We start from the raw sequence: 13,039 nt of genomic DNA, 5'->3' as shown, positions 1-13,039 counted from the left end.
ACCAGGGTGCCTCTTTCTTCCTTTTTTCTTTCACTCTGTCCTAGGGAAATTTGCAACCTGTTACATGTGTTAAAGCTTCAACTTTTTGACATCGATTTAATATCACATATCTCATCATGTGCGGTGGTTTCGTTATGACAATGCTCAAAAACTTTGTTATTCTTCCAGAATTGCAATGCAGTCAATGGGGCGAATTTAAAAAATGACGCCCAGAGAAGAGTGCCGGATCTTTTTGAACACGCAGTGCACAAAACTTAACTAGCAGAGCACAGCCGTTGTCTCAGGAAAAGTTTAGACCCTCATTAACCTATGCTAGCAGGTGAAAGTTTTTACGCAATAAACCTTTAGTGCTGCGCAAGAAAGCAATGTCCTACTGTGGGACACTAAGCATATACGGATTAACATCTCCCTCTTTGTGGACACCTGCACCATGCTGTGAGGGAACGGATGGAGGCAGTGAGTAAAGAAAAAGTTTGCTTGCACTTTAATTCTGTACAGCAAGCAGAGTTATCTGCTCATTTGGTCCTAAATTTGGGATCCCATAGGGCCTCCCCCCCCCAAAAAAAATGGCTGTGGGTCAACTCGGCTGAGTCGGGTTATACAAAGCGAAAGGCAACCGAACCAGTGGCCGATGTCGACGCGGAGACGTTGGCAGCATCCGCGGCCCTTTTCCGCTTGAGAGAGTCTTGCTGCCTGTGCCGTTGCTTCTCCAGACGTTCCTGCCGTTCCTATCGGCTTCATCAACTCGACAAGCCCGCTTTCGTGCCTTATCTAGCCAACACGGCTTCGCGACACTCTCCGTTGTAAGGATCACTAGAAGCAGCTTGGCGCCTCATATGCGCAGTCTAAGAACTTGTCCCGGTGACCGGTTCATGTCTGCGGTGTCTAGGCAGCGAGCGCTGGCCTTTATGCAGCAGGAGTGAATCGCGTGGTTAGTGACGTGACACAACTGGCGAGAGCGGCGGAACGAGGTAACAAGTCACGTGGTATGACATCACAGCCACGCCTGGGGCGACCCTCCAGTTAGAGATCAAATCCAAGCCTAATTTGACCTTTTAACTTTGCATGCGATAAGTGGAGCTTTCCGCTCCAAGAAAGAAGTCCCAGATTTTGTGCCCCTTCCCAGCTGAGAAAGTGACAGCACAGCAATAGATATGTCACCCCCGTTTCCTCTTATGCCATTTGGGCCACATTCCAAGGTGACATTTTAAATGGCCGACAGCTTAATGCGAGTGCTACGCCGGTTACTCGGGAAGGAACCCTGTTGCACTGTTTATCGTTGTAAAGCTGGTGTTATTGCAAGGCCAGTGACCTGAGTAAAATTTGAATAACTTCACAATTCCTTCGTCCAGGTCTCATGCTCTGGTACACTAAAAGAGGACACAAAAATGCATCGTATTTGGAACAAACACAATATATGCACAGTACAAGACAGTGCCATGTTCAGCCTATAATGCAACTGAAAAGCAGTTTAACGATATGCGAAAACAACGGCAAACGCACGAAAAGGACGTCACTACGACTAAGCGAATGTGAAGAACAGCAGTAATGAAGATGCCAGTGGATGTCAAGGTTCTGTAACAGACACCTGATAAGTATGAAGCATGATGCATCGCGTGTTATGCTCAAGCAAGTAGCATTGAAGGCAAAAGTAGACACGATTTTGTCGAAAACAGACTTTTCCATCTGACAGAACGGGAGCGTAAGTGCGAACAGACAGCCGCACTCGTTATCTAAAACTTGGTCCAAACCATTGACACCATTATGGGAAGATCACGAACACTAGAAACAAACACTTTAAAACGTGCCCAGTTACGTGTCTCAGTTTGTATTATTTTCATTAAATAAGAAGAATGGATGGAAGTTTTGCACACAAGGGTCCCGTCGTTCAACCCAAGCGAAGTTCACTTGTTCAAGGGCGGAGATTTCGCCCGTCGGTGCACCAAGGCATCTGTCTTTCACCGATAGTGCACACGCGCACATGGCCGTAACCTCGATGACCGCGTCTACTCGCTTCTAGATCCACCGCAGTCTTCATGTCCCATTGGTGCCGGCGCACGACGAGTGTCTAGGTCCGTACAGAACCTTTCAGCAACGCCTCCCTGTCGGCGTACTCTTGGTCGTCCTCTAAATGAAGCCGAGGACCAACGCCGGCCTTCGACTGGACGACCCCGAATGCAGCGCGAAGACACTGGGGCGCCGTGAAGGTCTTCCTCTCGTACAGGTAGATGGCCAGGAGCAGGAGACCGAGCGAGACGACGTAGGCGGGCGTGATGCTGAACTTATCCGGGAAGAGCAGAGCCGAGGCGAGGGTGTTGAGCACGCTCGAGGTGGCCGACAGGTGGTACTTGATGATGTTGTCCAGCCGAGCCATCACGAACGCCACGCAGAGCCCGTAGGCGGCGCTGAACACCATGGTGGCGACGAGGAAGTCTCGCACACTGCCCACCAGCTCTCCTGCGAGCGTGCGCGCCAATGAGGGGGCGTGCTTGTGCACTATCAGCAACGAATGACACGCAAACAAGACAACTGAGGTGGGAACACAAAAACACCAACATTATATTATAGCTCCTGGAGAGGAATTGCAAGCGAGGTTGATTAACACTTCTGAAAAGAGTGCTCGCGCCTTCGAAGCTGAAATAACCTGAGCTAGTATCGAGCTTCCTCTGGCTAAGAGTTTCGTATTTGACTGTCCATGGCTCATTAGCCTTGTTCGCGTTTCTTTTCTTGCTGACTCGTGCGGAGGCCACCTGGACCACACTCGGAGAAGAGTTGCGGGAAACGATGTCAGACAAGCACAGTCTTGACTCCGCACTACCCTTAACCTTCAGCCTTCTTTTCAACTGCAACATAGTTCTAACCGTACGCCATTACTCTCTCTCCCCCACCCTCGCGGAATCCTGGATAAGCCACTGTTGCATGCCATAGATACGCATATGTATACACTACGAGGGCGTTCAAGTCAAACTTGGCCTCTTTTTTTTGTGGTCAGCGTTGGAAGGGATCCTCCCACTTTCATTCTAAACTGCGTTAATGTGCCCTTCAGCATAAGACAGTTAAATGTAGATATGCAAGCCTGTGTCGGCTATGAATGCAAACAAGGCCCGGTGTTCGGAGCAATGTGTTCAGATTCTTGTGTGTCTGGTGGTCGGCCCCCACTTCCTGTCCGTCATTTACTCATGGAGGTCATTCCATGCCAAACGTGCCAGAGTTTGCGCACGACCCCCTTCGATCTTATCGACAAAATTTGTGGCCTTTGGTAAATCGGCTTAAGTAATTACCCTTAATAACTTTGGCGAAAAAATTTTCTGGTCATATGACAGCCCTTCGAATTTCTCCGAGTGCAAAAGTTAGTGTAAGGAAAAAATTACAAAAATCAAATATTTTACTTTTGCGCTTGAAAAAATTTATAGATAATGAATATGCATTGTGGTTCTTATTCGCACAGCAGAAAAATTTGTAGCGGAAATGTTTGTGTTGTTTTATGTAATTATTTTTTTCTGCAAAACACTTGCAATTTTTTTTAATACTCTTTCGTGATATTGGAGAGCAACATCACATGTTTCGCCGCTTCTCCATAATATGTACTATGTCATTAAATGGTTTAAAGTATGATACAACGCAGTATATTCCAGAAAAAAAAATGTCGAACTTTCAAGTGTGCTGTGCAGCATTTTCGGGTATAATTTTCGTACCGAGGCGTCCCTAGTAAAAATATAAATTGTAGCTCAATTCATAGCTAGTTGCAGTGACATTTTTCTACTACTCCTACCAGGATTTTACTGAGCTGTTTCTATGCATGGCTCATGACAGCTCCTCCACCAATAACAAAGCGAGCGCTGGCAGCATGGACCTGGTCAGCAGCTCCTTCGCTGAAACCACGCTAGAAGTAACATACTTAGCTCGCAAAATACCTACATATGAAGTTACGCAGCCGCAAAGCTTTCCGCTATTGCCTGCCATCCCACCACGTGGTGGCACAGTGCGGCGTGTCACCACGGCCGTGTTCTGCAGTGCAGTGGCGATACGGGGCAACCATGGCTCGAGGCACAGCGCTGAACTTCAAAAAATTTTTTTCTGGCTTAAAACATAAAAGGCTCTGATAAAAAACGCTGAGCAAAATTTCAATGCATTTAGCTATCAATTGAGGTACGATTTATATTTTTACTAGGAACCCCTCTGTACGAAATTTATGCCCAAAAAAGCTGCACAGAACGCTTTTTTTAAGTTAGACATTTTTTCTGAAATATACTGTGTTGTATCATACTTTAAACCACTTAATAAGATAGCACATATTATGCATAAGCGGCGAAACGTGATTTTGCTCGAAAATGTCACGAAAAAGGATAAAAATGCCAAAATGGGTGTTTTTTGGGGTAAATGACACAAAGCAACACAAAAACTTTGCGCTGCAAATTTTTGGCTGTGCAATTAAAACCCACAATGCTATTCATTATCTGCAAAAAATTTTAAAGCCCAACAGTAAAATATTTGATTTTTTGTAAATTTTTCAGTGAGACCTTTTGCACTCCTCTGAGAAATTCGAAGGGCTATAATATGACCAGGAATTTTTTTCTCCAAAGTTATTAAGGGTAATTGTTTAGCCGGTTCAATAAAGAGCCACAGATTTTATAGGAAAGGTCGGAGGGTGTAGAGTGCAAACTCTGGTACGTTTGGCATGGAATGACCCATGCGGCAAGTCGCCGTTTTCGCCGCATGGTGGCCCAGAGTCTGTCTGGAACGGAAGTCACGTGCTCAACAAGATGACGGAGCGAGCACGCACTTGGAACTGCGAGTTGCGATAAAATTTCCCGCGACTAAGGTTTAAAATCGTGTAAAAATCATGGCCACAGTTTTGCGGGACTGCACTGGGCGTGGTTAACGTGGATTTTCTGCGATTGGTGTGACGATCAACAGTGCCTGCTACTGCCAGGACCTCAGAGACGTGCAAAAGGCGCTGAAGCAAAAATTCAGGGGTGCACTTTGTTGACTTAAAGTGCGCTGAGGCGAAAGCCTTTAGCACTGTATTGCTGCTTGTGTCGCTGTTGTGCGGTGAAGATGTTGTTAAGACTACAGAACTGTTTGTGAATCTTCTACTGGCGCTTTGCGCATGCGTAGTGCATTATCGTATACTGAGTTCCCAGTTGTGACATACTAAACCAACCAATAGTATTACTAATTAACTGATTACCAATGAACCAATAACCAAATCTAATTTAACTAGTTACCAATTGCAAAAGAACTAATCACCAAATAACTAATTAAGTAATCACGAACTAATTACTGCAACTAAGCATAGTGGGCTAATATATAGCTACGACATACTACACCACTGGTGACATCATCAGTTTGACAGCTATAGTGTGAAGCTTCTGCAAACATCCCCGCTGGTGAGTGTTGAGCCTGTAAAGGCTTTCACCTTAAACACGTTTGGACTTCGTCACCGAGGCAGTCCTGTTCGTGCAGGGCAAGGCACGGCCGCATATTGCGCATCGCAGTGCATGCACATTACACGAACTGGGCTTGGAGATGCGCGTCCTTACAGTCCAGACCTCTTCTCGAGTGATTTCTATCTCTTTGAGCCAATCCTGAAAGACGTCATTTCAGCTGTGATGACGAGGCGAAGTATGCGGTACGATCATGGCTGCGCCGCACTTGCTAAGCCTTCTACGCTGCTGGCATCGCAGTGTATTATGCAGCTGTGGAATATGTCAAGGAATCAAATCAATTTCTTGCATCTTAGCATGTTTTACTGTTGCGGAAGTCCCGGTTTGACTTGAACACTCCCTCGTAGCATTTTGTCCAAACGTTGTCGTCATGGCGGCCGACAACGGCTTTCAAGAATGTCCCGACGCGGCCTTTCATAAGACTACAGCGCCATGCAGGCTGGTACAGCGCAACGACCAGGCGACAGCGTGCTTACCACTGTTGACGAATGGCCCATCGGACAGCGTGCTGGCCACGGCCGAGATGAGCGCACTGCCGAAGTATATCTGGCTCTGCTGTTCCCAGATGGAGCGGCTGTCGTTCTTGTAGTAGTACTGCGGAGGACGCAGGCAACACAGTGGCAACAGAACGCTTAAGGTCGCACTTATGGCACAACAGTTCACGCGGCAAGTTTCAGCAGAAGACCGCGTCATTTTACATCGCAAGCGGTTGATGCGAGGTTTCGGCAAAACACGGCGACCGACCAACACTGCCCACGCGTGATAAGACCGACTTTCTACACATATGCGTGAAAAAAAATTGAGGACGGTTAAGCTTCGTGTTGCAGCGCTGCCAGGGAGTCCACGGAACGCCATCGCCTTGCCTGTTGAACGACTCGCTCGGAGTTTCTAGGAGGCCTTTGAAAACAACACAGACGCTGCTCCACAAGAGCACGCGTAGACGGCTTCGGTTCCATCACACCTGGTCAGAAACGAACACTACCCGCTGCGGTGGCTGAGTGATCCGAGTACCCGGGTTCGAACCCGGCCGCGGCGGCTGCGTTTTTATGGAGGAAAAGCGCTAAGGCGCCCGTGTGGTGTGCGATGGCAGTGCACGTTATAGATCCCCAGGTGGTCGAAATTATTTCGGAGCCCTCCACTACGGCACCTCTTTCTTCCTTTCTTCGTTCACTCCCCGCTTTATCCCTTCCCTTACAGCGCGGTTCAGGTGTCCAACGATATATGAGAGAGATAATGCGCCATTTCCTTTCCTTAAAAACCAATTTTCATTTTTCCCCATGGTACTGCAAGGGTAGCCTAGGTGGCTAGCTCCACGGGCGCATTTGAAAAGCCGTTGAGCCGCCTGTTAGCTGGAAAGTATTGGTCCAATGTTTAGGGTAATCCCCAAGGTGGAGCAGATTAGTAATAAGGGAGCAACTATACTCACTGGCATCCGCCAAATCGCATCCATACGGCTACAAAGGAAATTCATGGAGTTATACAATAGTGTTTTATATTTATATACAGAAATAAATGTTATTAACGTGCATGCAGCATTTGTCTGCATATAAGTGGTTGCTACGCGTGCGTATTTATGTTTTCAAGAAGTGCTGGGGCATCTGCCATCATAATCTTTTATTGCGCTACGCTGACTTGACATGGAAGAGACGCCCGCCGCGGTGGCTCAGTGGTTAGGGCGCTCGGCTACTGATCCGGAGCTCGCGGGTTCGAACCCGACCGCGGCGGCTGCGCTTTTATGGGGGAAAAACGCTAAGGCGCCTGTGTGCTGTGCGATGTCAGTGCACGTTAAAGATCCCCAGGTGGTCGAAATTATTCCGGAGCCCTCCACTACGGCACCCCTTTCTTCCTTTCTTCTTTCACTCCCTCCCTTATCCCTTCCCTTACGGCGCGGTTCAGGTTTCCGCCGAGATGAGAGACAGATACTGCGCCATTTCCTTTCCCCAAAAACCAATTTTCCTTTTTTTTTCATGAAAGAGACGCTATATGCTGCCTTCTGGCACTTTTGCGGCACTAACTGGAGAATTCGACTTGCAGTAACACGATGACGAAAATGCGGTAACGGTATGATCATGTAATGATTGGTAAATCGTGGCAACCGTGATTAAGCTACGGCAAATAACTTCGTGCGAGCTTCGCTATGAGACATGGTGGACGTGCTAACGCGTGGGGTACACACCTCCGTGTAGACGGCCGACGCGGTGGAGAGCGTTCCGCACAACAGCGCCAGCATGATGGCCATGATGATGTCCGAGGAGCGCCCCTCGGTGACGAGGCCGTCGGCTTGGCTGCCTACCACAGCCAGCAGGATGAGGACTCCGGCCGTCCATTGCGCGGGCGTCACCGGATTCCCGAAGTGGTACCTGCGACGACCACAAGAGGGCTTTTCGCACCGGAAGCTTAAACGTTATCCCGTGTTGCGTGTTTGGCGATTCATGCAGAGAGGTTAAGCAAAAGGAATGGAAATCAGCCACGGGCTTCTCACTAGTGCCTCGCTGTATTGCAGGAGGCAACAACCTGTTAGTGTTCGAAGAAACCAAGATGAGAAAATAGGTTGAATACTTTTTGGTCGGATTTGGTTGGTTTAAAGAGTTTCCCGCCGCACCGGCCGGTTCACTTCACTTCACTTCACTTTAATACCTTAAAAACCCTCGTTAGAGGGTATTACATAAGGGGTGGGGCACACAGAAATGAAAAACAGAAAGACTAACAGATAAGTTGAAAGTTATACAAATATAAGATTATCACTAAGCAAGTACACGCGTGATTTCTTCGATGAACAATGATTGGCATGTGATAGCAGCAAGTTCACGGGGAAGGCCGTTCCAGTCGTTCGCGGTCCGGGGGAAGAATGATGAAGAAAATGTAGTGGTGCGGCCGCGAGGTCGTGACACTTGCTGCTGATGGCCGGTGCGGAGGGAGATGCGTGGTGGTGGTGCGCAGATGTAGGGTTCCTGTCGTAGCTCAGAGTAAAAAAACTTGTGAAACAAACATAAACTAGCAATGTAGCGGCGATGAGCAAGGGTAGGTAGGCTGGACTGTGATTTGAGGGATGATATGCTGATATCAAAAGAATACGATGAATGAATGAATCTAGTTGCTCGGTTTTGAACTGCTTCAATTGAATTACAGAGATATGCTTGCTTTGGAGACCAGATGGGAGATGCGTATTCTAATTTTGATCGGACTAATGATTTGTATGCGAGGAGCTTGACATGCTGAGGTGCAGAGCGTAGGTGACGCTTTAAGAATCCTAGTGTTCTGTTGGCGGATGATATGATGTTTGAAATATGCGTATTCCATGTAAGATCATGACAAATATGAACACCAAGGTATTTGTATGATTGGACAAGATCGAGAGGAACGTTAGATATGCTGTATTGGAACAGAAGAGGGTAACGGCGACGATGGAACGACATATATTTGCATTTACTTGTGTTAAGTGTCATTAGCCATTCACTGCACCAGTCTTGTACATGAGTTAAATTATTTTGTAGGGATTGTTGGTCAAAGGTGTTAGTGACTGTTCTGTAAATAACACAATCATCAGCAAACATCCGAATATGGCAATCTAATTTCTCAGGTAGGTCGTTAATATAAATTAGAAACAAGAGTGGCCCAAGGACGGGCTAAACTCAATAACGGGCTAAAAGTAAGCGGGTTTTGGGCACTGCTTAAACTTTTATTGTGAGTTGTCCAAGCGAAAGGACAGAGTGTAGATTGAGGCTGCTAGAAGGGAGCCTCTCTCGCACCAATACAGTCGGCTACAACTCAAGAACGAAGCGGAAACGAGCCCTTCCAGCCAGTCGCGTCGACCGATTTTTCCACTTGACCGATCCCCTTGGACATACCAGCGCGAAATGGCAAGGGGGTGGCCGATGAATGGGGAATATCCACAGCTTCATCGGATTAATCGAGGCGTCATGAAAAACGGTCGATGAAATTGGCTGCAGTGCTTCCTCTGAGGGGCAGCTGCCGCTTTGTTCTTGAGTTGTACCTGCCTGTTGTGTACCGCAGGACCGAGCGCAGGACAACGCCATATTAGGTCTTAGGTGCATGAGACTGGAGCTAACAAGCCGTTTTAGCTAAAGAGTTCACTCGAAGCTAGAAAATAAAGGAGTACATACTGTCGGTTTAGACATAAGAAAGAATAGAGTAGAAAATCTCCCTCAAAGGAGGCCCTCCAACCACTGGCACCAACCTACTGCCAAGTTTACCTCTTGGCAGGTATGCGTCCTCCTTTACTTTTCTAGTATAATGTCATAGGAAAGGAGGCCTCCTTTCCAATGACATTAACTTATACTGTCATGACGCCGCGCGGTCAACCGCCTTGTGGCAGGTCATGACGACCTGCCAGCAGGTAAACTTGACAGTGTGTTGGTGCCAGTGGTTGAAGGGCCTCCTGTAGCGGACATTTTTCACTACGTTCTTCAGTTGTATCCTACTGTAGTTGTGTCTTTCATTTCGAATGCCTTGAGAATGTCAATCAAGCATGCAATCGACGAATGTCTTCAAGCGAAAGTAGCGCAGTGCCACTGAAAACCTGCATTGCAGAATGAAAGCAGTCAGGCTTGAGGGACGAGCAAACCACTGATGAATAAAAGAACAGAAAGAAAGGGAGAAGGAAAAGATAGCTGTGATTCCTCACATCTTTGAAGGGTTGGTAAACGAGCTCGCGTCAGTGTGGTGTTCACTGAACAAACAAAACTGTTCAGTTTGTCTCTTATCTGCGAGGCGAGTGGGCTATGAGGCGTCTATATCACACTGGCAAGCTCTGCTTCGGTCAGACGGTCGGATGTGAAGATGTTTGGTCAAGAAAACAGACAAATTTACTTTGTGCCATGCTACTATGAACAGCGGGAACGCAAGAGCGCGTAGCCTCGGGAACTCGGCACATTCTAACGGGGCCACACGGTCCCGCGTTCCGGATAAGCGTGATAAGCACTTGACAACACACTGCAAAGCGTGTGGCTATAACTGCCACTTTTCAAAAGTGTTGGTGCGTGGTTATTTGCGCCAGCACGAGAGAAGTTGTAGAAGCTCCTGATGCTGCGCGTTCAGATGGTGGGTTCGTGAGTGCAGCGGCCAGTTTCATTATCAGCAAAAAAATAAAACTTTCGGCGTTGGCGGTACGTCACTGAGATTACATGTTAGCTGTGTGGAGTCGGGATTATTTGGTTCGTTTCGCTGTACCAAGCTAGGGCCACATAGCATGAACGCAATAAAGAAGCACGGGACAAAGGGCCTGGTACATATCCCTCTCTTGAGTTGGTCCTGTGTTGTGTTTGCTTCACACCGAGAAATTATATGCGCGTGAACCTTCCTTAGTTCTTTCTTTTTTTTCGAAATATCTGATGCATATGTCTCCTGTTCTCGCAATAAAATTTTAGTTGCACTCTGATACTGCGTGCTCTTGCTTCGACAACCGCCTCGGAAGTGAGACGCCGGCTCACTTGTAGACGAAGAGCGTGAGGAATATCCTGCACTGGACGAACACGAGCCAGACGGCGGGCGTGACGTAGTGCAGCGCGTAGAAGAAGATGTTGTTGGTGAGCATGTAGATGACCGAGGGCAGCAGGAACTTGAGCGAGGGGCGCATGCGCAGAGAGCCGCTCGTGGCCCCGTGCACGCCAGTGACGAGCAGGCACTTGAGCGCCTCGGTCAGCGCCACCACCAGCGTCTGCTTCATCGGGTACCGGCCTGCGGGCGCCGACGCGACAGGAGCTCAATTATTTGCGAAAATTTGCACACACACTGCTAACCTGATAACAGGAAGGGCATAGATTGAAAACTAATATAAGCAAAATTTAGGCTAAGTGGCATACACAAGAGCCTTAAAGTAGGCGCCCACCGTGCCTACACGCGGACCGTCGACCTGTGCGTCGAAAAGAGAAGATTAAAAATAAAACTCGGGATAACCGCACAAAGGTCGCATATTACGGTCAGTTTTGTTTTATACTGCGTTTAGGTACGACACTTAATGAACCGGTCGCCATTAAGCGTTAAATCCTCATCATCTGCAGCGACGACGCACCAAAAGAGGCTTTCGCAGCAGTGGTACCGTTAGCGCCACCTCGCCCCAATTGGAGAAATATGTATTCCACAACGGAGAATATGGAAAGAACGCTCGTTTCTCCAGTAGGCGCGATATGGCGGCTACACGGATCATCGCTGCGAAAGCAATGAACTTCAGTGCTCTAAATGAACTGCATTGGACGAATGAGCTTCATTCAAAGCAGTTAGGAGCTTGCTTTCTTTAGAAACGGTGACATAAAGTGGTGTGGGCAGATAAAAAATAAATAAAAGTAGTATTGTCCAGCCCGAATCGCCAAAGGCACAACGGGCTGGGGACGGTGACAAGACCTCACTGAGCTGGTCACATGAGTAGATGCATTTAGCATAGCGCGTACCGCCACTGCGCCGTCATTGCGCACACGCAGATTGGTCCCACCACGGCAGGTGTGCGTGCAGCTGGCCGGCACCTGGCGCCATCTGCAGGGCCCTCACAGTGATCTGCGCATGCGCAGTGGCGGTACGTGATAGCGGTAGCTGTACGCGCAATACTATACGACTCTAGTAACACGCAGCATCCGTTCAAGAGCAGCCATGCGGCTACGAGGGAAAGCTACACAGCTTTCACAGTACCTTCGCAGGTGAAGAAAAATTTGTCCTGGTCCGAGACGAATTTCGAAAATGAATCTGATGTATCTTCGAGATGCTTCCCCATAGATTTCCTACTCTTCCTGGCTGAAATAGCTTCCGCTCTCGTTCGCATGTCCTATAGTCATATTTTCCCCCTGCTGCTTTAAAGGTTAGCCTTCAGCGAGGTGACCCACCTCGGTTTCGGTAGCGGAGGGAGTAGCTGAACACCATCTTGCCGACGTCTGTGAAGGTGGCGGCGGCGGACAGCAGCAGGGCTAACCGCAGCGACGTCGCCTTGCGCTCCAAGGACGAGGGCTCGCAGGGCTGCGCGTCCGCTGGGATCTGCAGATAGAGTGGAACAAGGTGGTTGTGAGGAAAGGAACGGAACAGAAGCTTCTCTATGGTCACCTCGGGCCGTGAGGAAAAGGTGCTTTAACCTGCACTGACATTGCACAGCACGCGGGTGTCTTTTGCATGAAAATGAAAACTGGTTTCAACCCGGGTTCGATCCCGACTGCGGCGGCTGCGTTTTTATGGGGGAAAAACGCTAAGGCGACCGTGTGCTGTGCGATGTCAGTGCACGTTAAAGATCCCCAGGTGGTCGAAATTATTCCGGAGCCCTCCACTACGGCACCTATATCTCTCTTTCTTCTTTCATTCCCTCCTTTATTCCTTCCCTTACGGCGCGGTTCAGGTGTCCAACGATATATGAGACAGATACTGCGCCATTTCCTTTCCACCAAAAACCAATTATTATTATTATTATTATCAAAGGAAACGAAAGGCGCGGTAATTGTCTCATTTTCGATCGGTTATCTGGGAATCAAAGGCGCGTTAACTTTCTCATTCCTTAATGGATATCTCTACCGCGAAGTAAGGGAAGGGAGGAAGGTGGCGTTGTGGAGGGCTCCGGAATAACTTCGGCCACCTGGGGATCGTTAGTGGGCGCTGAC

The 13,039-nt window shown here is 48.2% G+C and overlaps 1 protein-coding gene across 7 annotated transcripts in view; it reads right to left on the bottom strand.

The window, feature by feature from the left end:
- Positions 1-463: 463 nt before the first annotated feature.
- LOC144107866 (CMP-sialic acid transporter-like) overlaps positions 464-13,039 on the bottom strand; it is a 112,146-nt gene continuing 99,570 nt past the window's right edge. For 5 of the 7 annotated variants that reach the window (XM_077641085.1, XM_077641083.1, XM_077641081.1 and 2 more), the window contains exons 2-6: positions 12,281-12,428; positions 10,898-11,144; positions 7,624-7,807; positions 5,924-6,041; positions 878-2,457 (exon numbers count right to left, since the gene is read on the bottom strand). In XM_077641085.1, coding sequence (XP_077497211.1) covers positions 2,069-2,457; positions 5,924-6,041; positions 7,624-7,807; positions 10,898-11,144; positions 12,281-12,428 — 1,086 coding nt within the window. In that variant the 3' untranslated portion in view covers positions 878-2,068. Of the gene's footprint in view, positions 2,458-5,923; positions 6,042-7,623; positions 7,808-10,897; positions 11,145-12,280; positions 12,429-13,039 lie in introns of all 7 variants that reach the window. The other 2 variants (XM_077641084.1, XM_077641080.1) reach the window with 1 other exon arrangement.

Source organism: Amblyomma americanum, chromosome 10 (genome assembly GCF_052857255.1).
Source record: "Amblyomma americanum isolate KBUSLIRL-KWMA chromosome 10, ASM5285725v1, whole genome shotgun sequence".
Taxonomy (NCBI): domain Eukaryota; kingdom Metazoa; phylum Arthropoda; class Arachnida; order Ixodida; family Ixodidae; genus Amblyomma; species Amblyomma americanum.
Note: the sequence above shows the minus strand (reverse complement) of the source record. Positions and strands in the feature narration are given on the sequence as shown.